Source organism: Accipiter gentilis, chromosome 30, assembly GCF_929443795.1.
Source record: "Accipiter gentilis chromosome 30, bAccGen1.1, whole genome shotgun sequence".
In the NCBI taxonomy this organism is placed as follows: Eukaryota; Metazoa; Chordata; class Aves; order Accipitriformes; family Accipitridae; genus Astur; species Astur gentilis.
The window spans coordinates 10,766,886-10,785,305 of NC_064909.1; the positions used below are offsets into that span (position 1 = coordinate 10,766,886).

Genomic DNA, 18,420 nt, shown 5'->3' on the forward strand with positions numbered 1-18,420 from the left:
GGAGTGTGATATAGTCAATCTGCCAGGCCTCCCACTGTTTATATTTCAGCCATCGCCCTCCATGCGGCAGGTGTTTTTGCTGCTTGGCTTGCTTAATTGCAGCACATGTTTCACATTCATGGATGACCTGTGCGATAGTATTCATGGTTAAGTCCACCCCTCGATCTCGAGTCCATTTATATGTTGCATCTCTTCCCTGATGGCCTGAGGTATCATGGTCCCACTGAGTCATAAATAGCTCACCCCTACGTTGCTAGTCCAGGTCCACCTGAGACACTTCAATCTTGGCAGCTTGATCTGCCTGCTGGTTGTTTTGATGTTCTTCAGTGGCTCGACTCTTGGGTACGTGAGCGTCTACATGGCGTACTTTTACCACTAGCTTCTCTACCCGAACAGCAATATCTTGCTACAATGCGGTAGCCCAGATGGGTTTACCTCTGCGCTGTCAGTTGTCTCTCTTTTATTACTGAAGCCACCCCCATAGGGCATTTGCCACCATCCATGAGTCAGTATAGAGATAGAGCACTGGCTATTTTTTTTCTTTTAGCAATGTTTAACGCTAGCTGAATGGCTTTCACCTCTGCAAACTGACTCAATTCACCTTCTCTTTTAGCAGTGTTTGCGACTAGCTGTGTAGGACTCCAAACAGCAGCCTTCCACTTCCGATGTTTTCCCACAATGCGACAGAAGTCATCAGTGAACAGGGCATATTGTCTCTCATTTTCTGGCAGTTTATTATACAGCGGGGCCTCTTCAGCCCGTGTCACCTCCTCCTCTGGTGACATTCCAAAATCTTTGCCTTTACCCACAACACCTAAGAAAGCCTGTGTTTCCTTTTTATTAGTCGGTGAGAACATAGCTGCTATTTTGTTGATCACATCTGCAGGGATCTGACAACGCCCATCTTGCCATTTTACTCCTAAGAACTGGGTCGCCTGCGCAGGTCCCTTGACCTTACTTTCTTTTATGGCAAAACCAGCTTTCAAAAGGATTTGGATTATTTTCTTCCATTTCTCAAAAACTTCTTCTGCCGTGTTGTCCCATACGATGATGTCATCAATATATTGCAGGTGCTCTGGAGCTTCACCTTTTTCTAGTGCAGCCTGGATTAGTCCATGGCAAATGGTGGGGCTGTGTTTCTACCCCTGGGGCAGTCGATTCCAGGTGTACTGGACGCCCCTCCAAGTGAAAGCAAACTGAGGCCTGCACTCCATTGCCAAAGGAATGGAGAAAAATGCATTAGCAATGTCAATTGTGGCATACCACTTTGCTGCCTTTGATTCCAGTTCATATTGAAGCTCTAACATATCTGGCACAGCAGCGCTCAGCGGTGGCGTGACTTCATTCAGCCCACGATAATCTACTGTTAGTCTCCATTCTCCATTAGATTTCCGCACGGGCCATATGGGACTATTAAAGGGTGAGTGAGTCTTGCTGATCACTCCTTGGCTCTCCAATTGGCAAATCAGCTTATGGATGGGGATCAGGGAGTCTCGGTTGGTGCGATATTGTCGCCGGTGCACCGTCGTGGTAGCAACTGGTACCTGTTGTTCTTCAACCTTCAGCAACCCCACAACCGAAGGGTCTTGGGAGAGACCCGGCAGGGTAGACAGCTGTTCAATCTCTTCCGTCTCCAATGCAGCTATACCAAAGGTCCAACGGTACCCTTTTGGGTTCTTGAAATACCCCTCCTGAGATAATCTATACCAAGGATGCACGGGGCCTCTGGGCCAGTCGCAATGGGGTGTTTATGCCACTCATTCCCGGTTAGACTCATTTCAGCTTCCAATACGGTTAGCTCTTGGGATCCCCCTGTCACACCAGAGATACAGATGGGTTCTGCCCCTTTATAACTTGATGGCATTAGGGTACATTGTGCACCAGTGTCCACTAGAGCCTTACATTCCTGTGGGTCTGATGTGCCAGGCCATGGAATCCACACTGTCCAGTAGACTCGGTTGTCCCTCTCCTCCACCTGGCTGGAGGCAGGGCCCCTCTAATCCTGGTTAGAATATCCATTATTCACTTTCTGCACATGTGAATCAGAAGTCCCTTCAAGGGGATCAGAAATTAGATCAGCCCATCTACTGCGTCTGGGGGACTGTTCACGGGAAACAGGAGCAGCAGTTTTCCAAGAAGAATTCTCTTTTCTGGTTGCTTTTTCTCACAACTCCTGTACCTGTGCATCCAAGACTGAGGTAGGTTTTCCATCCCACTTCCTCATGTCCTCTCCATGGTCACGCAGGTAAAACCACAGGTTAGCCCGTCGTGTGTACTTTCTCTCTCCTCTCTCTTGGGCAGAGGAACGCTTACTCCCAATAACTGCGATGCGGGCCTGTACAGGTGAGGAGGAGGACAGATCCACTTTGAATTGCTGGAACTCTCAGGACAGCTCCCCTACAGCTGAGACACAGGCCCGTAGGGAGGAAGAGAGACTTCCTTCGTATTGCTGGAGTTGGACAGCCAATTCATCCACCGTTTGTCCATAGCCTTTTTTCCAGGACATTACTGCCAATGAGTTGGCATAGGTTGGTGGTGCACTTCGTAGAAACTTCTGCCACATGGGTTGTGTGCATTGGACTTCATCTGGATCTGTGGGTGACTGCGCATTTTCTGGATCGTTGTAAATCACCTCCAGCATGGCTAATTCTCTCAGGTACTGGATACCTCGCTCCATGGTGGTCCACTTGCCTTGGTGACATGTAACTTCATCCCTGAAGGGGTATCTTTCCTTTACACCTAACAGAAGTCGCCTCCAGAGGCTGAGGACTTGTGTTTTTCTCCCAATTACCTTGTCGATGCCCCCTTCCCTAGACAGAGATCCCAACTGCTTAGCTTCCTTACTCTCCAATTCCACACTACTAGCCCCACTATCCCAGCATTGGAGCAGCCAGGTAACAATGTGCTCACCTGGGTGGCAGCTAAAATCTTTTCACATGTCACGCAACTCACTCATGGATAGGGATCGGGTAATTATTTCAGGTTCTGCCTCTTCCTCCTGTTCTCGCGATGACCCTGGTTCATCTTCATGTCTCACTAAGCGAACTGATTTCTTTGTGTGTTTCTTTTTCTGTACAGGGGTGACTGATACTGGCACAGGTTGGTTCTCTGGTTTAGCTGCAGTATCTGTCACTGGGGTAGGGGTAGCTATGGTACCTGTTGTTGTGGTAGGGGCAGCCATGGTGCTTGTTGTTGGGGAAGGGGCAGCCACGGTGTCTGTTGTCAGGGTTTGGGTAGTCATGGTGCATGTTGTCCTGTTTTCCATCTTTTCCCCCTTTTCCCCCTGAGGGTGCTGCATAATATCAAGCAGTGTTTGGTAGATACTGGCCAGGACCCAGCACAGTGCAGCGAGTTGTACGTCTTTGGAATAGCCACAGCATTTGTCTTTCAAATATTCTACCACTTCATGAGGGTTCTGTAGTTGTTTGGGAGTGAACTTCCAAGCCACTGGAGGTGAGAAGTTCTCTAGATACCTGCCCATATCTTCCCACATGCCGTGCCACCCATGAATATCCAGCTTTGGGGCAGATCTCTGGGTGGTCCTCTTAAAGAGCCTTTTTGTAGCCCTAAACAAGACCTGAAACATATTCAGGAGGCATAGCACTAACAGCACACTGGCTTGCGCATCCCAAGGATATTCAAAATTCTCAAAAGCTGTTGTAATTAGTGGGAGGGAGAAAAGGGAGGTGAATGGACGGGGGGAAGTATCCCCCCCTAACTTCCCCATGGATGGGGTGTAATTACCAATAAAATCCGACAGAAGGTGCCCAAAGTATGGAAATGATATCACTGCTTCATACAGATTCCAGCTTAACCTCATGACCAGTGATGTAATCATTTCACAAGTCGACATTGCCCAGTACAGCAAAATGATAATCCCAATCACTCTCCCAGAGATGAGATTACGCAACTACAGGCAATACATAGAGCATATAAGAGCTTACAAAACGCCACCGTGTAAACAAATGAAACAACATTGTGACTAACATCTATTTATCGAAGAAATGCGTTTGACAAATTTGTTTCAACACGCTCTGGCCAGATCTGTCGTTATCTCAACCCTTCCTGCCCCACGTTGGGCGCCAAAGAGGACTGTCGTGGTTTCAGCCCAGCCGGTAACAAAGGACCACGCAGCCGCTCACTCACTCCTCCGCCCCCCTCCGGTGGGATGGGGAGGAGACGGAGGAGAGAAAAGAAAAAGAAACTGGAACCTTGAGGGTTGAGATAAAGGCAGTTTACTGGGACAAACACAAAAAAATTACAACAACAACGGCACTAATGAAAAAGTATACAAAAAGAGTGATGTACAGTGCAACTGCTCACCACCTGGGACCCGACGCTCCGCCACTTCCCCCACCGAAAAGAGAGGCCACCCCCCGGCCCGCTCCCCATTTATATACTGAGCATGATGTCACATGGTATGGAATAAGCTCCTGGGCTAGTTCAGGTCAGCTGCCCCGGCTATGCCTCCACCTCCTAGGTTCCTGTAAGAATTAACTCTGTCTCAGCTGAACCCAGGACACTATGTCAACTGGCAGCATCTCTCAGATGCTGTCAACTAGTTAAGAATAGTTCAGCTTATGTTCCCAAGCAGTGCTTAGGAACCCAGGCATAGCTGCCCAAAGACTTAATAGCTGCCTGAAGGACCTAATGCAATATCTTTCTTTTAATATAAATGAACTGAATTCTTTAGTATCTTGGCAATTCACATGAAATATGGTCTTATTTGGTTTTGGTTTAGGAAGTGAAGCAGGCGAAAAACCTTCTTGACTGTAAACTTGAAAAAAAATTGCAAGAGATCCACCAACTTGAAGAAGAACTAAATATAATCAAGCAGTCTCTAAAACAGAGCCAGAATTTTGCAGAAGAGATGAAAAGTGAGTTATGTATTTATGTTTGCAGAACCTCTGTTGCATGTTTAATGATGTACGATTCCTACAATCCTGTAAGTTTCATTGTGAATTAAGTAAAAAAGTTTCTACTGTGGGATATGATTAGTGGTTTTAACCAACAATATGTTTGTCCTAAATGGAAATGAATTTTTGTCTGTGAACCTATGCAGTTGCTGAAGATACTTAAGTTTGAAATTAATCGACGTGTACTGAACTTACCAGCAAACTGAATTTTATAGAGTCTATTTAAACTAGGAAACTTCTGTTCTGTAATTCTTTTATGTGTTTCACAGAATTTAAAAAAAAAAAACAAACAAAAAAAGGTAAGAAAATGTTACAAAACCACTGATAGTTGAGCCTTGCTTGCAGTGTTTGTTTCTAATTGAGAACACAGCTTTTCAGGCATTGAGTTGAAATGTACCTTGTAGTTCTGCTGGATCTGCCAAAAAAAAAAAAAAGGGGGATAGATTCCCGCTTGTTTCTGTGCATCAGTCAAACTTCATGTAAGATTTCAAAATGAAGCTTTTGAATTTGATTTTGTTCTCCTTAAAATTAATGACCAAAATTTTCATTGCATTTCAACAGATGGTTTGTTTTGATCGTGTAGAAAATTTGCAGACTTTACCAGCTAGCTAGTGGAACCTAATGCCTTCCTCCCCCCAGTTATGATAATTTGGAAAATGACTGTGTAGAATTAGGCATTCTTTGGCAGAAACAGTATAAGACTGACCTACAAGAAGGTCACATACTGCAATAAGACCTGTTCTGTTCGAAAAAAAAAAAAAAAAAAAAAAAAAAAAGCAGCGCTGCTGTTATATAAAATTTGGTGAAAGTGAGACACAGAAACAACAGGTATTTACACCTGAGAAGTAAGGACTGACCAGGTTGGAGTGCAGACTTGTGTCAGACTGCAGAGTGGAAAGTTGACAATGTCTATGTGTACATAGTGTCCGATAGCCTAAGATGATATAAACAATTCTTTATCCAGTGGTATAACTTGAGAGTAATGCTTTGCACTAGAATGAGAATTGAAAATAGTAAAAGTAAATAGTAAGATTTCATCTAGAAAATTATCAGTAGAATTGCCAGTATTGACTGGCAAAGATTTGATGGTGTTTTCTTTTACAGATAAGAATACTTTCCAGGAAGCAGAGCTGAAGTTACTGGAAGAGAAATTTAAAAAGCAAGAGAGCTCCCTTTCACTGGAGAAGCTGAAAATAGCTTTAGCTGACATGGAAAAGCAACAAGATTCTACCCAAGACCTGCTCAGGGAAAAAGTTAATCATATTAAAGAACAAAACCTTAAAATTAGTAAAATGGAGGAAGAATCAGAAGCTTTGCAGAGACTCCTTGGATTCAAACAGAGAGAATGTGAAGAATTGCAAAAAGAGGCTACTGCTTTTTCTCAATGGAAAAATGAATATGATCATCTTATAAATAAACTTAAGTCGGAAAAGGAAGGTATGCTGACTCATATTAATGACTTGGAGAGTTCCCTTCAAAGTCAGCGAATAAAAAATCATGAGCATAGTGAGAAACTCAGAATGATGGAGAGTGAAAGCGACAGAAAAAGCACAGAGATTAGAGAACTTAAAGATATGCTGGAATGTAAAAGTGCAGAATTAGAGGCACAAAAAAAAGCTTTTGATGAACTTCAGCAGAAAGCAGAACGTTCTGATAAAAAGTACTATAAAGAGAGAGAAAATATGTCCTGTAAAATATTCCAACTTACGAACCAGATTGGTGAAGTAGACAAAAAGTTACAGTTAACAGCAAGTGAAGGACTGCAAAGGGAGCAATGTTATCATGACCTGCTCATTGAATATGAAAAAATCTGTTGTCTTGTGAAAGCAAAAGATACTTCAGAAATGACAGAAAATGGAGAAGTTAATTTACAAAGTGGTCAGGATAAAACTGGTTTAGATAATATGCAACTTACAGCAAATAACTCCATTGCTGAGGATCCCGAATGTGCAAGAGCTCTTCTAGAAGCAGGAAAAACTAAGGATCTGGCCATTTTACAAGATCAAATCTCTTCTCTTGAGATTTCCTTATTGGCTCAAAAGCAGCTGAATTCAAATCAGCAGCAGCAGTATGAAGACTTACTGCAAATAAAGTGTGAAACAGAAGAAAGATTATTTAATGTAGAACAGATGCATGAAAGCTTCATGACAGAAACTAAACAGCACATTAGTAACTTGCAAGCGGATATTTCAGCACGTCAGAAATTAGTTGAAAAAACTTTAGCTGTTCTTGAGGAAAAGGACATGCAACTGCAAACTCTGAATGAAAAATTAGAAAACCAACAAGCTGAGCTTCAGGATTTAAAGCTCAATAATAAATTGCTTGAGGATTCAGTAAGACAGCTGAAGCTCATGTCTGGAACATGGGATTCAGAGAAGAAGGACATGTCTTCAATGATTTCTTCATATAGCAAAAAAATTGAGGATCTTACTGGAGAAAATGCAACCCTTAGGGATTTAAGCAGAGCATTAGAGCAAGAACAAACAACTTTACTGGAAGGAAATAAAAATATTTCTGATAGTTTAAAGGAAAGAGAAGAAATAATTTCTGAAATGTCCAGAAGACACAAGGAGGAAAGACAGCGTATTGAATCAAGAAGTGAAGAAATCAAAACAGAGCTTAAAGTTTTGCAAGCAAAGTATAAATCAGTGGAAGAAGAAAATGCAAACATGATGAGCATTCTGAGAGAGCAGACAATTGAATTTGAGGAAAATAAAGCAAAATTAGAACAAGAGAAACAGATATTTAGTGAGAATAAAGATATCTTACATAAACTAATAGCCTCAGAAGAAATAAAAAAGGATTTGGTTCAAGAACTTCAGCAACTGCAGTCAGAATTCTCCAATATCCAACACGTGCCTTCTATGGAGCTTGACTGTTTAAGACAGGAAATGTTAAATGTCAGGGAAACACAAAATACAATGCAAGAGAAATGTGGTATCGTATTTCAAGACGAGCAATTTAGGGAGGGACTAGAAGCAAAAAGTGAACCTCTAATGTGTGACGTTAGTTGTCAACAGAGACTTCATTCAGAACAGTTGAGGAATTCCATGGAAGAAAAGGATGCTGAGCTGAATAAATACCAAGTTAAACCTGAGCTTCTTCAAATGGATTTTGAGGACAGAGAACTCTCCCTGGAGAATTACAGGTTAGAAGTGATGCAACTGGAAACTGCTTTAAAAGGCATGGAAGCAGAACTTGAGAAAAGTGTGAGAGAGAAAGAGAGACTGCAGAAAGAGCTACTGTCTGTTAAAGAATTGAAAACTTCAGATTCTCCACTTACAGTGTTAGATGAAGATGGCCACTTATTGGAGTATAATTATAGTGCTTCCCAGAATTGTGGCAAAAGAGGAATGGATGAAAGTTATTCATCGGTCTTGCTGGCATCCTCTTTGCAGGTAATGATGGACAATCTGAGCGAGCTCGAGAAAATGTGTGAGAGGTTGCAGAGCGAGAACATTGTATTAGCCTCTGGATTTAAAGACTCAAAACCCAATGGTGTCACAGGTATTGATAAAGTGGCAGAGGAGAAAAAGAACATAATGAATGCAGATAAAAATTTAAAAGCAGAGAAAACTATTTTTCCTGATGAACTTATGGATCAAAGTGATAACAGCTATCTGAGAATGTATTCTGATAATAAGGAAATGTCTTTCAGACTTAAAGAATGCAGTACTGGACCCAGTTCTGACTCTGAAGAGATAAAATTGTCTAGCAGAGAAGTTAAAATACACTTTGTTGAAGTAAGAGAGAAGCTTTTGTCTTTCCAGAATGAACATATCAAATTATATGAACTACATTGCAGTATGAGCTCAAAGATATCTGAGCTACAGTCTTGTATTGAAATACTGAAGGCAGAAAATTCTGCATTGTTGACAAGTCTGAGCAATGCTCATATAGATTCTGTGAGAGTGCCACTATCTCCTAGCCAAAATGACACACTGTCTAAATTATATGAAAGTAAGTCAACTGTTTCTTCCTCAGATCTTCTTGAAAGTCCCTGTTTCACAGAAGTAAGTGAGGTGTTTGATTCTTGTAACAGTGATATGAGCAAATGGACAGAGGAAATGAATCAGCTGGACAGTTCTGCAGAAATAATTCCAGAAAGTGCAACAAAAGTTTTGGCTGAAAATTGTCATAATCACAAATTAGACTCTGTTAGGGAGGCCAGGAGCATTACTCCTAGAAAATCTAACCTTGAGAGTAGAATTGAAGAACTTCAGATGCTGTGTCAGACATATGAGAAGGCCATCAAGGTTCTGGAAGACCAATTTCACATTCAAGAGAATATGAAAAATGAGGAAATACAAGAGCTGAAAAAAATTATACTTTCTGAAAGAGAAGAAATAGATCATCTCAAACAGCAAAATCTGTCTGACAAGGAAGAATGGCAGCAGAAGCTGAATAATGTGACTATGGAGATGGAATGCAAACTGGAAGCAGAAAGAAAACAAACTGTGAATCTGTCTTTGGAGCTGGAAGCAGCAAGACTCCAACTACAAGTCCTTGATTTAAGTTCTCATTCACTGCTGTGCACGGATATTGAAAATGTAAGTAATTGCTGTCATGCAAATCAGTTTTATGTAAACCCTTTGATTTATGGTAAGCCAAATTTAAATTTTAAAATGAAATGTGTTTAAAATTGTGTCCCACAGAAACAGTACTGCTCTTTAGAGAAGGTGGAAAAATAATCTGTACCTTGAGTTCCGGTTTATGCTTCACAGGGATCATGAGAAATAAATGATGACAAAACCAACAAGTTTAGTCTATTAGAGTTGTGTAATACTTTGCGCTACTTTCTTGGGTTTTCTTGAGGTCTGTGTCAGTGTGGATCCTGCTGTATTAGCAGGTGTGCATGCACTGTCTGTATCTGTACTGTGCTTACAAGCTTAGATCTCTGATTTAACACAAATCAGTTAAAGATGCACATGCTTCCCATGTCCCTCCACACAACAGGCAAACTAGGACTGCTTCCACATCTCTAATTCCTTTCAGTACCATGAACAGCAGAACAGAACGAGCTGGTAGCAGAACAGTTACTTTTCAGTTCAGCCTGAATTCCTTCAAAATAGCTAAGGGAACAAGAAATTTGGGAGTTGGCGCTGTCTTTTTTTTCAGCACTGTAGACGGCATCTAAGAAGTGAACTAGATTTTGCTGCTTGTAAAGAGTCGCAGAATCAAAACTTCACTCAGAATGGAGGAAAACCAGTTTAAATCTTTCATACAGTGCATTAGATTAATTCCCCTTAAAAATAAATCTAACAGGTGCATTTTCTGCTTGTGAGAATTCCAGTTTTGACCATTAAGTCCTGTGCAGGTGGCCTCCAGTGCCCAGTCAACATAGACTCGGAAATTAAAATTTAACACTGCTCTCACAGTCAGAGCATCTTGAAAGCTCTGCATTTTGGCCAGCTGTGCAATACTGAGCAACTCTTCCTTGCAGAGAAGAAAATCTTTCACTTGTATGTGTTGCTTGCAATTCACATAGAGCATCCACACTGATACCTAGACACCTGAAAAAAGAAGTACTGTTCCTTACCATACATAGCTGGAGCTTTTTTAAGATGAAGTACTCAATACAGATCATTCAGGTGCTGCCTTCAGACCCAGTTCTTTTTTGGAGTCCTCAAGTTTAGAAGTTAATCATTTTTATTGTTTCAAATGAGAGCGTGAGGTGGTATCAAATGCAAGCCAGCTCTGACAGGCAGTGGTAATTTGGAAAAGGGGTTGTTTGAGGATTTGGGCTTGTATCCCTTGAAGATTCTCTGGTGTCTTATAGAAGGTGAGCAGTAAACCTTTCCCCCATTAGTGATACTAATAATTTTTCACTTTGTCACATAAACACCTATTTTCCCAAAATATGGAGGCATGTGATATCTTTGCACTTAGTCTTTCAGTAAATTTGGCTGAAATTTCTCCCTCAGTATCTTTAAAACCTTTTGGACAAAGATGCATGTGTGTATAAATAAGGGTAAATCCTTTCCATAAGAAAGCAGATTCTGAAGTAGAGAAGGTTGCTATCTATTTATTTCACATAAGAGGAGGCACTTTACTAGCTTAAGAACTTTTAAAACTCACCTTGGTTTTTTCTTGTATATATTTTTTTCCTTTTCCTTTTTTTAATGGATTGATTCTTAACCCTTGCAGAACACCGAACAAGAAAACAATAGTCCTTATCAATTGGGAGTGCCTATTGAAAACGCAGCACTGAAAAGCAATAAACCTAAACTAATCCCTGTTGAGAAAATGCCTGTAGGAGATATCTCTGTGTGTGAAAATGTAACTGAGACCGCTGAAGCAAGATTAATGGAAGATTATACTGAGAAGATTTCTGGAGAACATGAATGTAGAAGTATATCAGGAAAAATAACCATCCCTTCAGACCATGCCAGTACATTGTCGTTTTCCAACAGTAGTACGTTTTTGAGTCCAGGGAATTTCTATGAAAATCAAATAACCACCAAAACTCTTCAGAAGGAGGCAAAACAACAGACTGCTGAAAATTCGAAGCTGATTTATGAGACAGAAGAAAGCCATAAATATGTTGATTTACTAATGAAAGTTGAGCAATTAAACTCAGACCTAAACTTTCAGGATGTACAACTAACTCCGAAGAGCTCAGCTTTTGCAGAACTAGAGGCAGCTAGTGTAGTTGTTAAGGAGGAAAACTGTGACAAAAAGGAAAAAATGGAATCAGTCTCTGTCAATAAGCAGCAGTTATCTCTTAGAGTAGTCTCATTAGAAAAAGAACCTGAGAACATAAAGCCTGAGCTGGAGATATATAAAGTTAGATTGTCTAATGCAGCAGACACATTGGATGATGTAGAAATGACCAATAGAGATTTTCATGAACAATTTCTTGCAGCTGAAAATGAACAGACGAGTCCAAAATCTGAGCAAGTTAATATGGAGAACCATGCCTTGTTCACAGAACATGATATTAAAATGCTTCAGGTAAAATGTCAGCAGTTAGAAAGGGAGAGGGAAGTTAACCTGAAAACTATTTCTAGCGTTCAAGAACACCTTGTTTCAGTCATAGCTGAGAGAAACCATATTGGCCAAGAACTGAGTATTTTATCTGAAAATAAAAAAGAACTGGATCAGAAGTATCAGAAGCTACAAGAGAAATTAAAAGAGCTAGAGTCAACTAAGGTGGATTCTACTGAATATATTAGAAGGTTAGAGGGTGAAGCGAGGACACAAACAAACCTGATTGAGACTGCAAAATCTGATGTAAATCAATTATCAAATGAAAAAGATGATCTTCTGCAGAAGCTGCAAAGTTTGGAAAATGAAGCTGAGTCTTTCACCTTAGAAAAAGGAAAACTCCAAAACGAAGCAGCAGAATTGAAGACAGAGAAAAAGCTGATTGTAAGACAGTTGGAAATGATGCAGAATAAATTAAGTTTGTCAGAAATGGAAAATTCGAAACTTTCCAGATCTTTGGAAGGCTTGTTAATGGAAAAAGGTGAACTTGCTGCTAGACTCAGCTCAGCACAGAAAGAAGTAGAACAAATGCGATATGGAATTGAGAAGCTGAAAGTAAAAATCGAATCTGATGAGAAGAAAAAACACCACATTGCTGAAAAGCTGAAAGAGAGTGAACAGAAAGCTGACTCTCTTCTGGATAAAATAGAGAGGCTTGAAAGAGAATTGGAGATGTCAGAGAAAAATCTGGAAGATGCAATTATTCAGTCAGAGGCTGCTAAAGCAGAGGCAGAAACTTTAACAATGGAGATGGAAGAGATGACTGAAAAGCTGAAATGTTTTAACTTACAAATTGATGTCCTCACCTCACAAAAAGAGTGTTTGGCTAAAGATTTAAAAGAAAAGCAAGAAAGAATCTTTGAACTAGAGTCTTCGAATTTGACTACAGCAAAACTGTTAGAAGAAAAGGAGGAAGAAAAGATGCAAATCAAGGATGAGTTTGAAAATACTGTGGTATTGCTGAAGTCTGAGCTCAAAAGTATAAGTGAGAAGTTAGAGTTTTCTTGCAAAGAGGAAGCAGATGCTAAAGCAAAAGAGCTAGTCTTGATTAATCAGGTGGCTTGTCTTGAGCAAGAAAAAACGATACTATTACAGGAATGTCAGGAAGTAAAAAATGAAAATATCAAATTGGATCAAACGAGGGAAATACTTGTTCAAGAATTGATGGATTATAAACAAAAACTCGATGAAAAGGTGCAGGAAAACAATACTCTTCAAAAGCAGGTGAAAGAAACAGAGGAGCTGTCTTTACAATTGACACACATGCAGCATGAGCATGAATGTTGGCACCAGGAAAAAAAAAAGCTGTGGAATTTGATTGCTGAGTTGAAGTTGAAGGAGGAACATTTTTCTGATAATGAAACCTTTCCGGATATCCTGAATGTTCTAAAAGTGTCTTATAAGGATCTTGAGAAGGAACTGGAATCTACACTTTGTGAAAAGAGCACTTTATGTAAAAAGGTAACACCATTTCCATGAGGGTAGAGTTGCCTTTTTAGGAATGAGGATAAAGTGTCCTCTGGGCTTACCACTTCCTTAATAAATTATATCTTAAAATAACTTCAACCTCAGACTTTTACAGTAAGCATCCTATTTTTAAAATTATGTTTTCAATGCAATCATGAGTTTGCATTGAAGTTACAGAGCTGGAGAGCACGACATTGTTTTGTGTGGGATGAATGGGAAGGTTGCTTGAAAGTAGGCGTAGAAGTTTAATCAAATAATGCAGCATAGTTTCCCCTTTCCTCTAGAAGAAAAAGAGGGGAAAAAAATTAGTACTGGGTGAGTGAGTTTTTATATCAAGAATAAGTACTTTGGGAGCTCAAAAGAAAGTGAAACAACAATTGGACACTTGCCATGTGAAAACAGTGTCAGCCTGTTGTGACTCTTGCTTGGAGCTGGACCAGCTATGGGAATAAAATAACCCGTCTTATAAATTGCTTGTTGCATGTGTCCCTTGAACATTCTTTGGAGGTCATGACACATGTATTCAAAATAATTCTGGAAAATTTAATTTCAGGTAAATGAACTGACTGAAAGTCATACTGAGCTGCAAGTCAAGCTAAGTGATACTGAACAGAAGATTTCCAAATTACAAGAAGAATTTACCACAGAAAGAAACAAGCTCGCTGAAGAAATACAACTTATGCAAGAACACTCAGAAAAGAACAAAGTTAGTTACTCTGTGTGTAGTATTTCTGTGTTCAAGGCCAGATGCTCAAGTACAATAAATGCGTGGAGGCTGGTCAAGGAGCTGTGCTCATGTACAGTATCAGAGGTTCTTCCAAATTTCAAAAAATGTAATGCTCTCTTCTGAGATAGAATGATTAGTTAGTAGTTTTTCCCTCTTCCTTCTATTGAAACTGTGTTTTCTTGGCATAAAGGCCACAGGTGAGTATCTAGAAATCTTTCAGTGCCAAGAAATTGTCTCAACTACAGGCATTCAATCATCACACCAAGGATGTTAGATTAAAAAAGGTAACATTTCTCAGGTTTGTTTTAAAACTAAACTACTTTCAGTGTTTCAGTAGTGTTAAAGTACTTTCAGGACAAAGTCAAGGAAGAAACAGTTTTAGAGTATTTAATTTGTTCATATTTTTCTTAGAGGCTGTTTTACCATCTAGACGGCTGTAGGTCTTATTTGTGAACAATATTATGTCTTTAAACCAGCTTCAGCAGTCTTCTGACCTACTAACATTAATTGCAAAATTTTACACCCAGGGGCTTGTTTATGTTGTGGCGTTGAGGATTTTGAGTGGGAAAAGAGATTTCTGCAACTTTCAGAAATCCTGTACGGAAATACAGGCCAGCTGTCCAAAAAGTACAGTTATAAAAATGGACCAAAATAAAAATGCTTAGAAAGTTTTCATCTTAAAGAAGGTGACGGAAGTGGCCCTTAGCCTCTCAGGTCACTCTCAGAGGGAACAATGTTTGGAGAGTTTAAGCTTTGATTTTGGCAGTGCTGCTTGATTTAACGGTGTTGGCAAACTTGCACTTGGCGTACCCCTCAGATCACAATGTTTCTTTTTAGAAGACCGTCCTTGGCCTCCTACCCTGCCTTTTGTATTCAGATGTTCCATTCTTTGATTACAGTGTGTTTAGCCACTGTTAAATACTTTTTTCTTATCAAGTTGGTTTTGGAAATTCAAAGCCTTTTCAGATGTAAAGTCAAATAGTTTAATGGGTCGACTGTTTCTTCATTGAGAAAATTCTAAATACTAAAGAAAGTGCTGTTACTTTTTACAGATTCAGTTGCACCTAACTGTGTCAGAAAAAAATGAACTGACTAAGAGTTTGGAGATGGTCCAAAAAGAACTACAAGAAAAAGAAATTGAAATTAAAAAAGAAATAGCAGAATACAAAGAGAGAATACGTCAAGCAGAGAAAGAGCATCAGGATGCTCTGACAGAAGCAAAACAAAAGGTAAAACAGAAAATGGGAAGGATGGTGCTATGAGTTTTTAATTAAATTCTATGTATTTTACAAAATGTTGCTGATTCTATTGCAAAAGAAATTGTCTTTGCTAACAATATTTCCAAACTGTATATACTTACCTTGGAACGCAGTAAGTGTTAAATTAACTTTCTGCCATATAGCAAGCAGTGAAAGCTGAATTTACCCCAGAACTGAGTAAGTGTTAAGTGTACATATAATTTATCTAGGGCTACGCATTTGAAAAAAGGGAAAGCAACAGTATGTTTTAGTCCAGGAAATGGTTGTTTTGGTAGGAATGGGGAAGAAAGATTAACCATTTTAGGATGTAATGGCAAATTTGTTGGAAATGCATGTGATCCATGCTGTATACAAAGACCCATTATCTTTTCTGCAGAAATATCTGTCTATGAATATGTACTTGAGGCCAGTAGGACACAGGCAAATAATTTACTATAATTATTTTTTAATAATTTTCATTCTTGTGAATATAAAGTAAATTTCAGAGCAATTTATAGTAAAATATAAGGGCTTTCTAATGGCAGAGTTCTTAGACACAAGATTCTGGTATTCAAAATATATACTTGACACAAATTGCTCTTTCAGTTTTAAACTCCTCGAAACATACCAAGCAAATTTGCTGTGGCATTCCCGTGGGCTGTGATATGCTCTTAAGTACATCTTTAAAATACGACTCAATGTCCTTTTTAGTATCCTAGTAATTAGGCACATTTTCTTTCTTTAGAATGAAGTAGAAATTGAGGCCTGTCAAGATAAGATGAATTTGCTGGAGCACTTTATCAGCTCACAAAAATTGGAAATTGAGCATTTGAAGTCAAATAAAGAAGAACTAAGTAATTCCCTTAAAGAAGCTAATCAAAGCCTAGGAGAACTCCTAAAAACTAAGGTAAGAAAAAAAATATGCTAGCATTGTCAACTATGTGAGACCCAAGGCACTGTGTAGTAAAATGAATGTAGGGTTGGGAACTGGTGCTCCAGAGCTTTGGCTTGACTTTGATACAGCCTTTGTTTCACTAATGAGAATATAGAGCAGAGGAAACATTGTTATTATTGATCTACATTAGAAAAATTCTGTTACGTACGCCACACTGAGATCACCTAAAATTGGTTTATGTGATACTAAACACAGCAGTCTATTGTATACACTGAACATTGCAACTGGGTTATAACGTGGTTAGAATACACTCAAAGAGACTTTGCAGTGCCTCTATTTTCTGTTCGTGAATTACTTTGACGATAAAAGATACCATGTTCTGTCTTAAGCATTAGTCTTGATACATTGCTCTTGATTCTTGAGAGTTTATCAATTCCATTTTATGTAGAATTCTCATTACAGTTATTAACTAGTGTAATTCTCTATACAACAGAACTGTTCTCAGTGGTGATATGAGCTTCACATACTGTGAACAACTACAGCTGAGAACAGTTCTAGATATGCTTGGTTTGCTTTCTAGTAGCACAGGTGAAGTTTAACTGTCCATATAACTGAATTTCTGTATTAATTTCCCCTGCATTTTTCTCATCTACTTTTTTTTTTTCCCTGTGTGTGTGTGCTGTTTCTGTCTGCAATTGATTGCTGGCTCCATCTCTGTACCCCCACTTCGGGAATGAGTATCTCTAAATGCATCCTTGAAGAAACATAGTCAATTCAATTTACTTGCAAGTAAACACTGAATTGCAATCCATTCATCTTGCTCAACAGTTCTTTATTCCATAGGGTCCTCCACTGTGGTGTTAATTTGTTTAATACCAGCAGTCCAATGATATATTACTATAGGATATGTGCCAGTGACAGAAAAAGTACCCGTGGTAGTACAAATGTAGCCTACAAGGCTTCCAGCTGTGCTCACTGAGTGGTATTTGCACATGAGTTGGTACCAGACCAGATGAGCAGGGAGCAGCCCAGGAGAGTGGAAATGGGTGGAAAGGAGTGATCTTCTGCTGTTCAGAATAGTATTTTTGAGCTGGAAATTAGAGTGCAAAGCAGGCTTGGATTATGTTGCCTCTGTGGTAATAAGATGCATTAGGGACAAAAAGAAGAATAAAGGTGACTCAGACTGGGAGAGAGCACTTTAAAATTTAGAGTATTGGTTTGAAATCTGTTACCTGGAAGGGAGCGCTTTCTTGTGCCACGTCAATGAAGTGATAACAGGTGGAAAAAGGACTACTGCCTCAGAGTTCATACAGCCTTCTCATAGGTAGGGTGCTAGTTTTGACATCAGTAATAACATTCATAATTTGTTGGTATAGCTGAGGAGAATAAGTCTCCCTTATTGGTATTTCAATTCTTGTTTTTCTATTGAGTTAATCACCTGTATGTACCCATCTAGTAAGAGGACTTTCATGTTTCCTGCAGTAAAAGAGCTGCTATAATGAGGTTGTACGGAAACAAGCAAACAAGTATACATTACAACCATGTTCCACAGCTAATATTGCATAACAGTTGAGCTTCCATTTGATATTGTAATGTTTAAATGGAAGAATTATGTTTCTGGTGTAATAACTACATTTCTCATTTTGTAGGCTGATAATATTAACATTATAGTTCAACTGAAGAAGGAAAATGAATTTGCCCACAGTAAAGTGCAGCTGTGGATGAAATCCTGTAAGCAGATGGAACAGGAAAAGGAAATGTTGCAGAAACAACTAGTTGAACGTGACGATCTGTTAAAGAAGAAAAATCTAAGTATGTCAAAGTATAAGAAAGAAGGTAACTGAATTTACATTCAGTCTTAATGCTTTCTTTGCAGTGCATTAGTTTGTAAAACTTTTTTTCCCTAAAATGTCCATTGCATATGCAGCTCTAATACAGAGCATGATTCTTAACTAGTAAAAAAAAAAACACAACTGCAAATGCATCAAACATTTTGAAAAACTAGTTCATCTTCTTTCTCTTAAAGTATCAGAGGCAACTCTGGATTCTGAATATATATTTTAAATATTATGTTTTTGTGGTTAAAAGTGACTTAAGAAAGAAGGGGAGTGTTTTTTCTTAATAACTAAAGTTTGTGTATAAGTTCTTTTATCATTTTCCAGCCAGCTTTCCCCTCTGATTCTCATGATT

General features: G+C 39.2%; 1 protein-coding gene across 1 annotated transcript in view; it reads left to right on the forward strand.

The window, feature by feature from the left end:
• Window positions 1-18,420, forward strand: part of CENPF (centromere protein F) — a 49,361-nt gene that overhangs the window by 24,461 nt on the left and 6,480 nt on the right. The window contains exons 11-17 of the mRNA XM_049833604.1: window positions 4,742-4,877; window positions 6,021-9,466; window positions 11,064-13,364; window positions 13,924-14,076; window positions 15,150-15,326; window positions 16,081-16,242; window positions 17,880-18,066. Of these exons, the coding sequence (XP_049689561.1) occupies window positions 4,742-4,877; window positions 6,021-9,466; window positions 11,064-13,364; window positions 13,924-14,076; window positions 15,150-15,326; window positions 16,081-16,242; window positions 17,880-18,066 (6,562 nt within the window). The remainder of the gene's footprint in view (window positions 1-4,741; window positions 4,878-6,020; window positions 9,467-11,063; window positions 13,365-13,923; window positions 14,077-15,149; window positions 15,327-16,080; window positions 16,243-17,879; window positions 18,067-18,420) is intronic.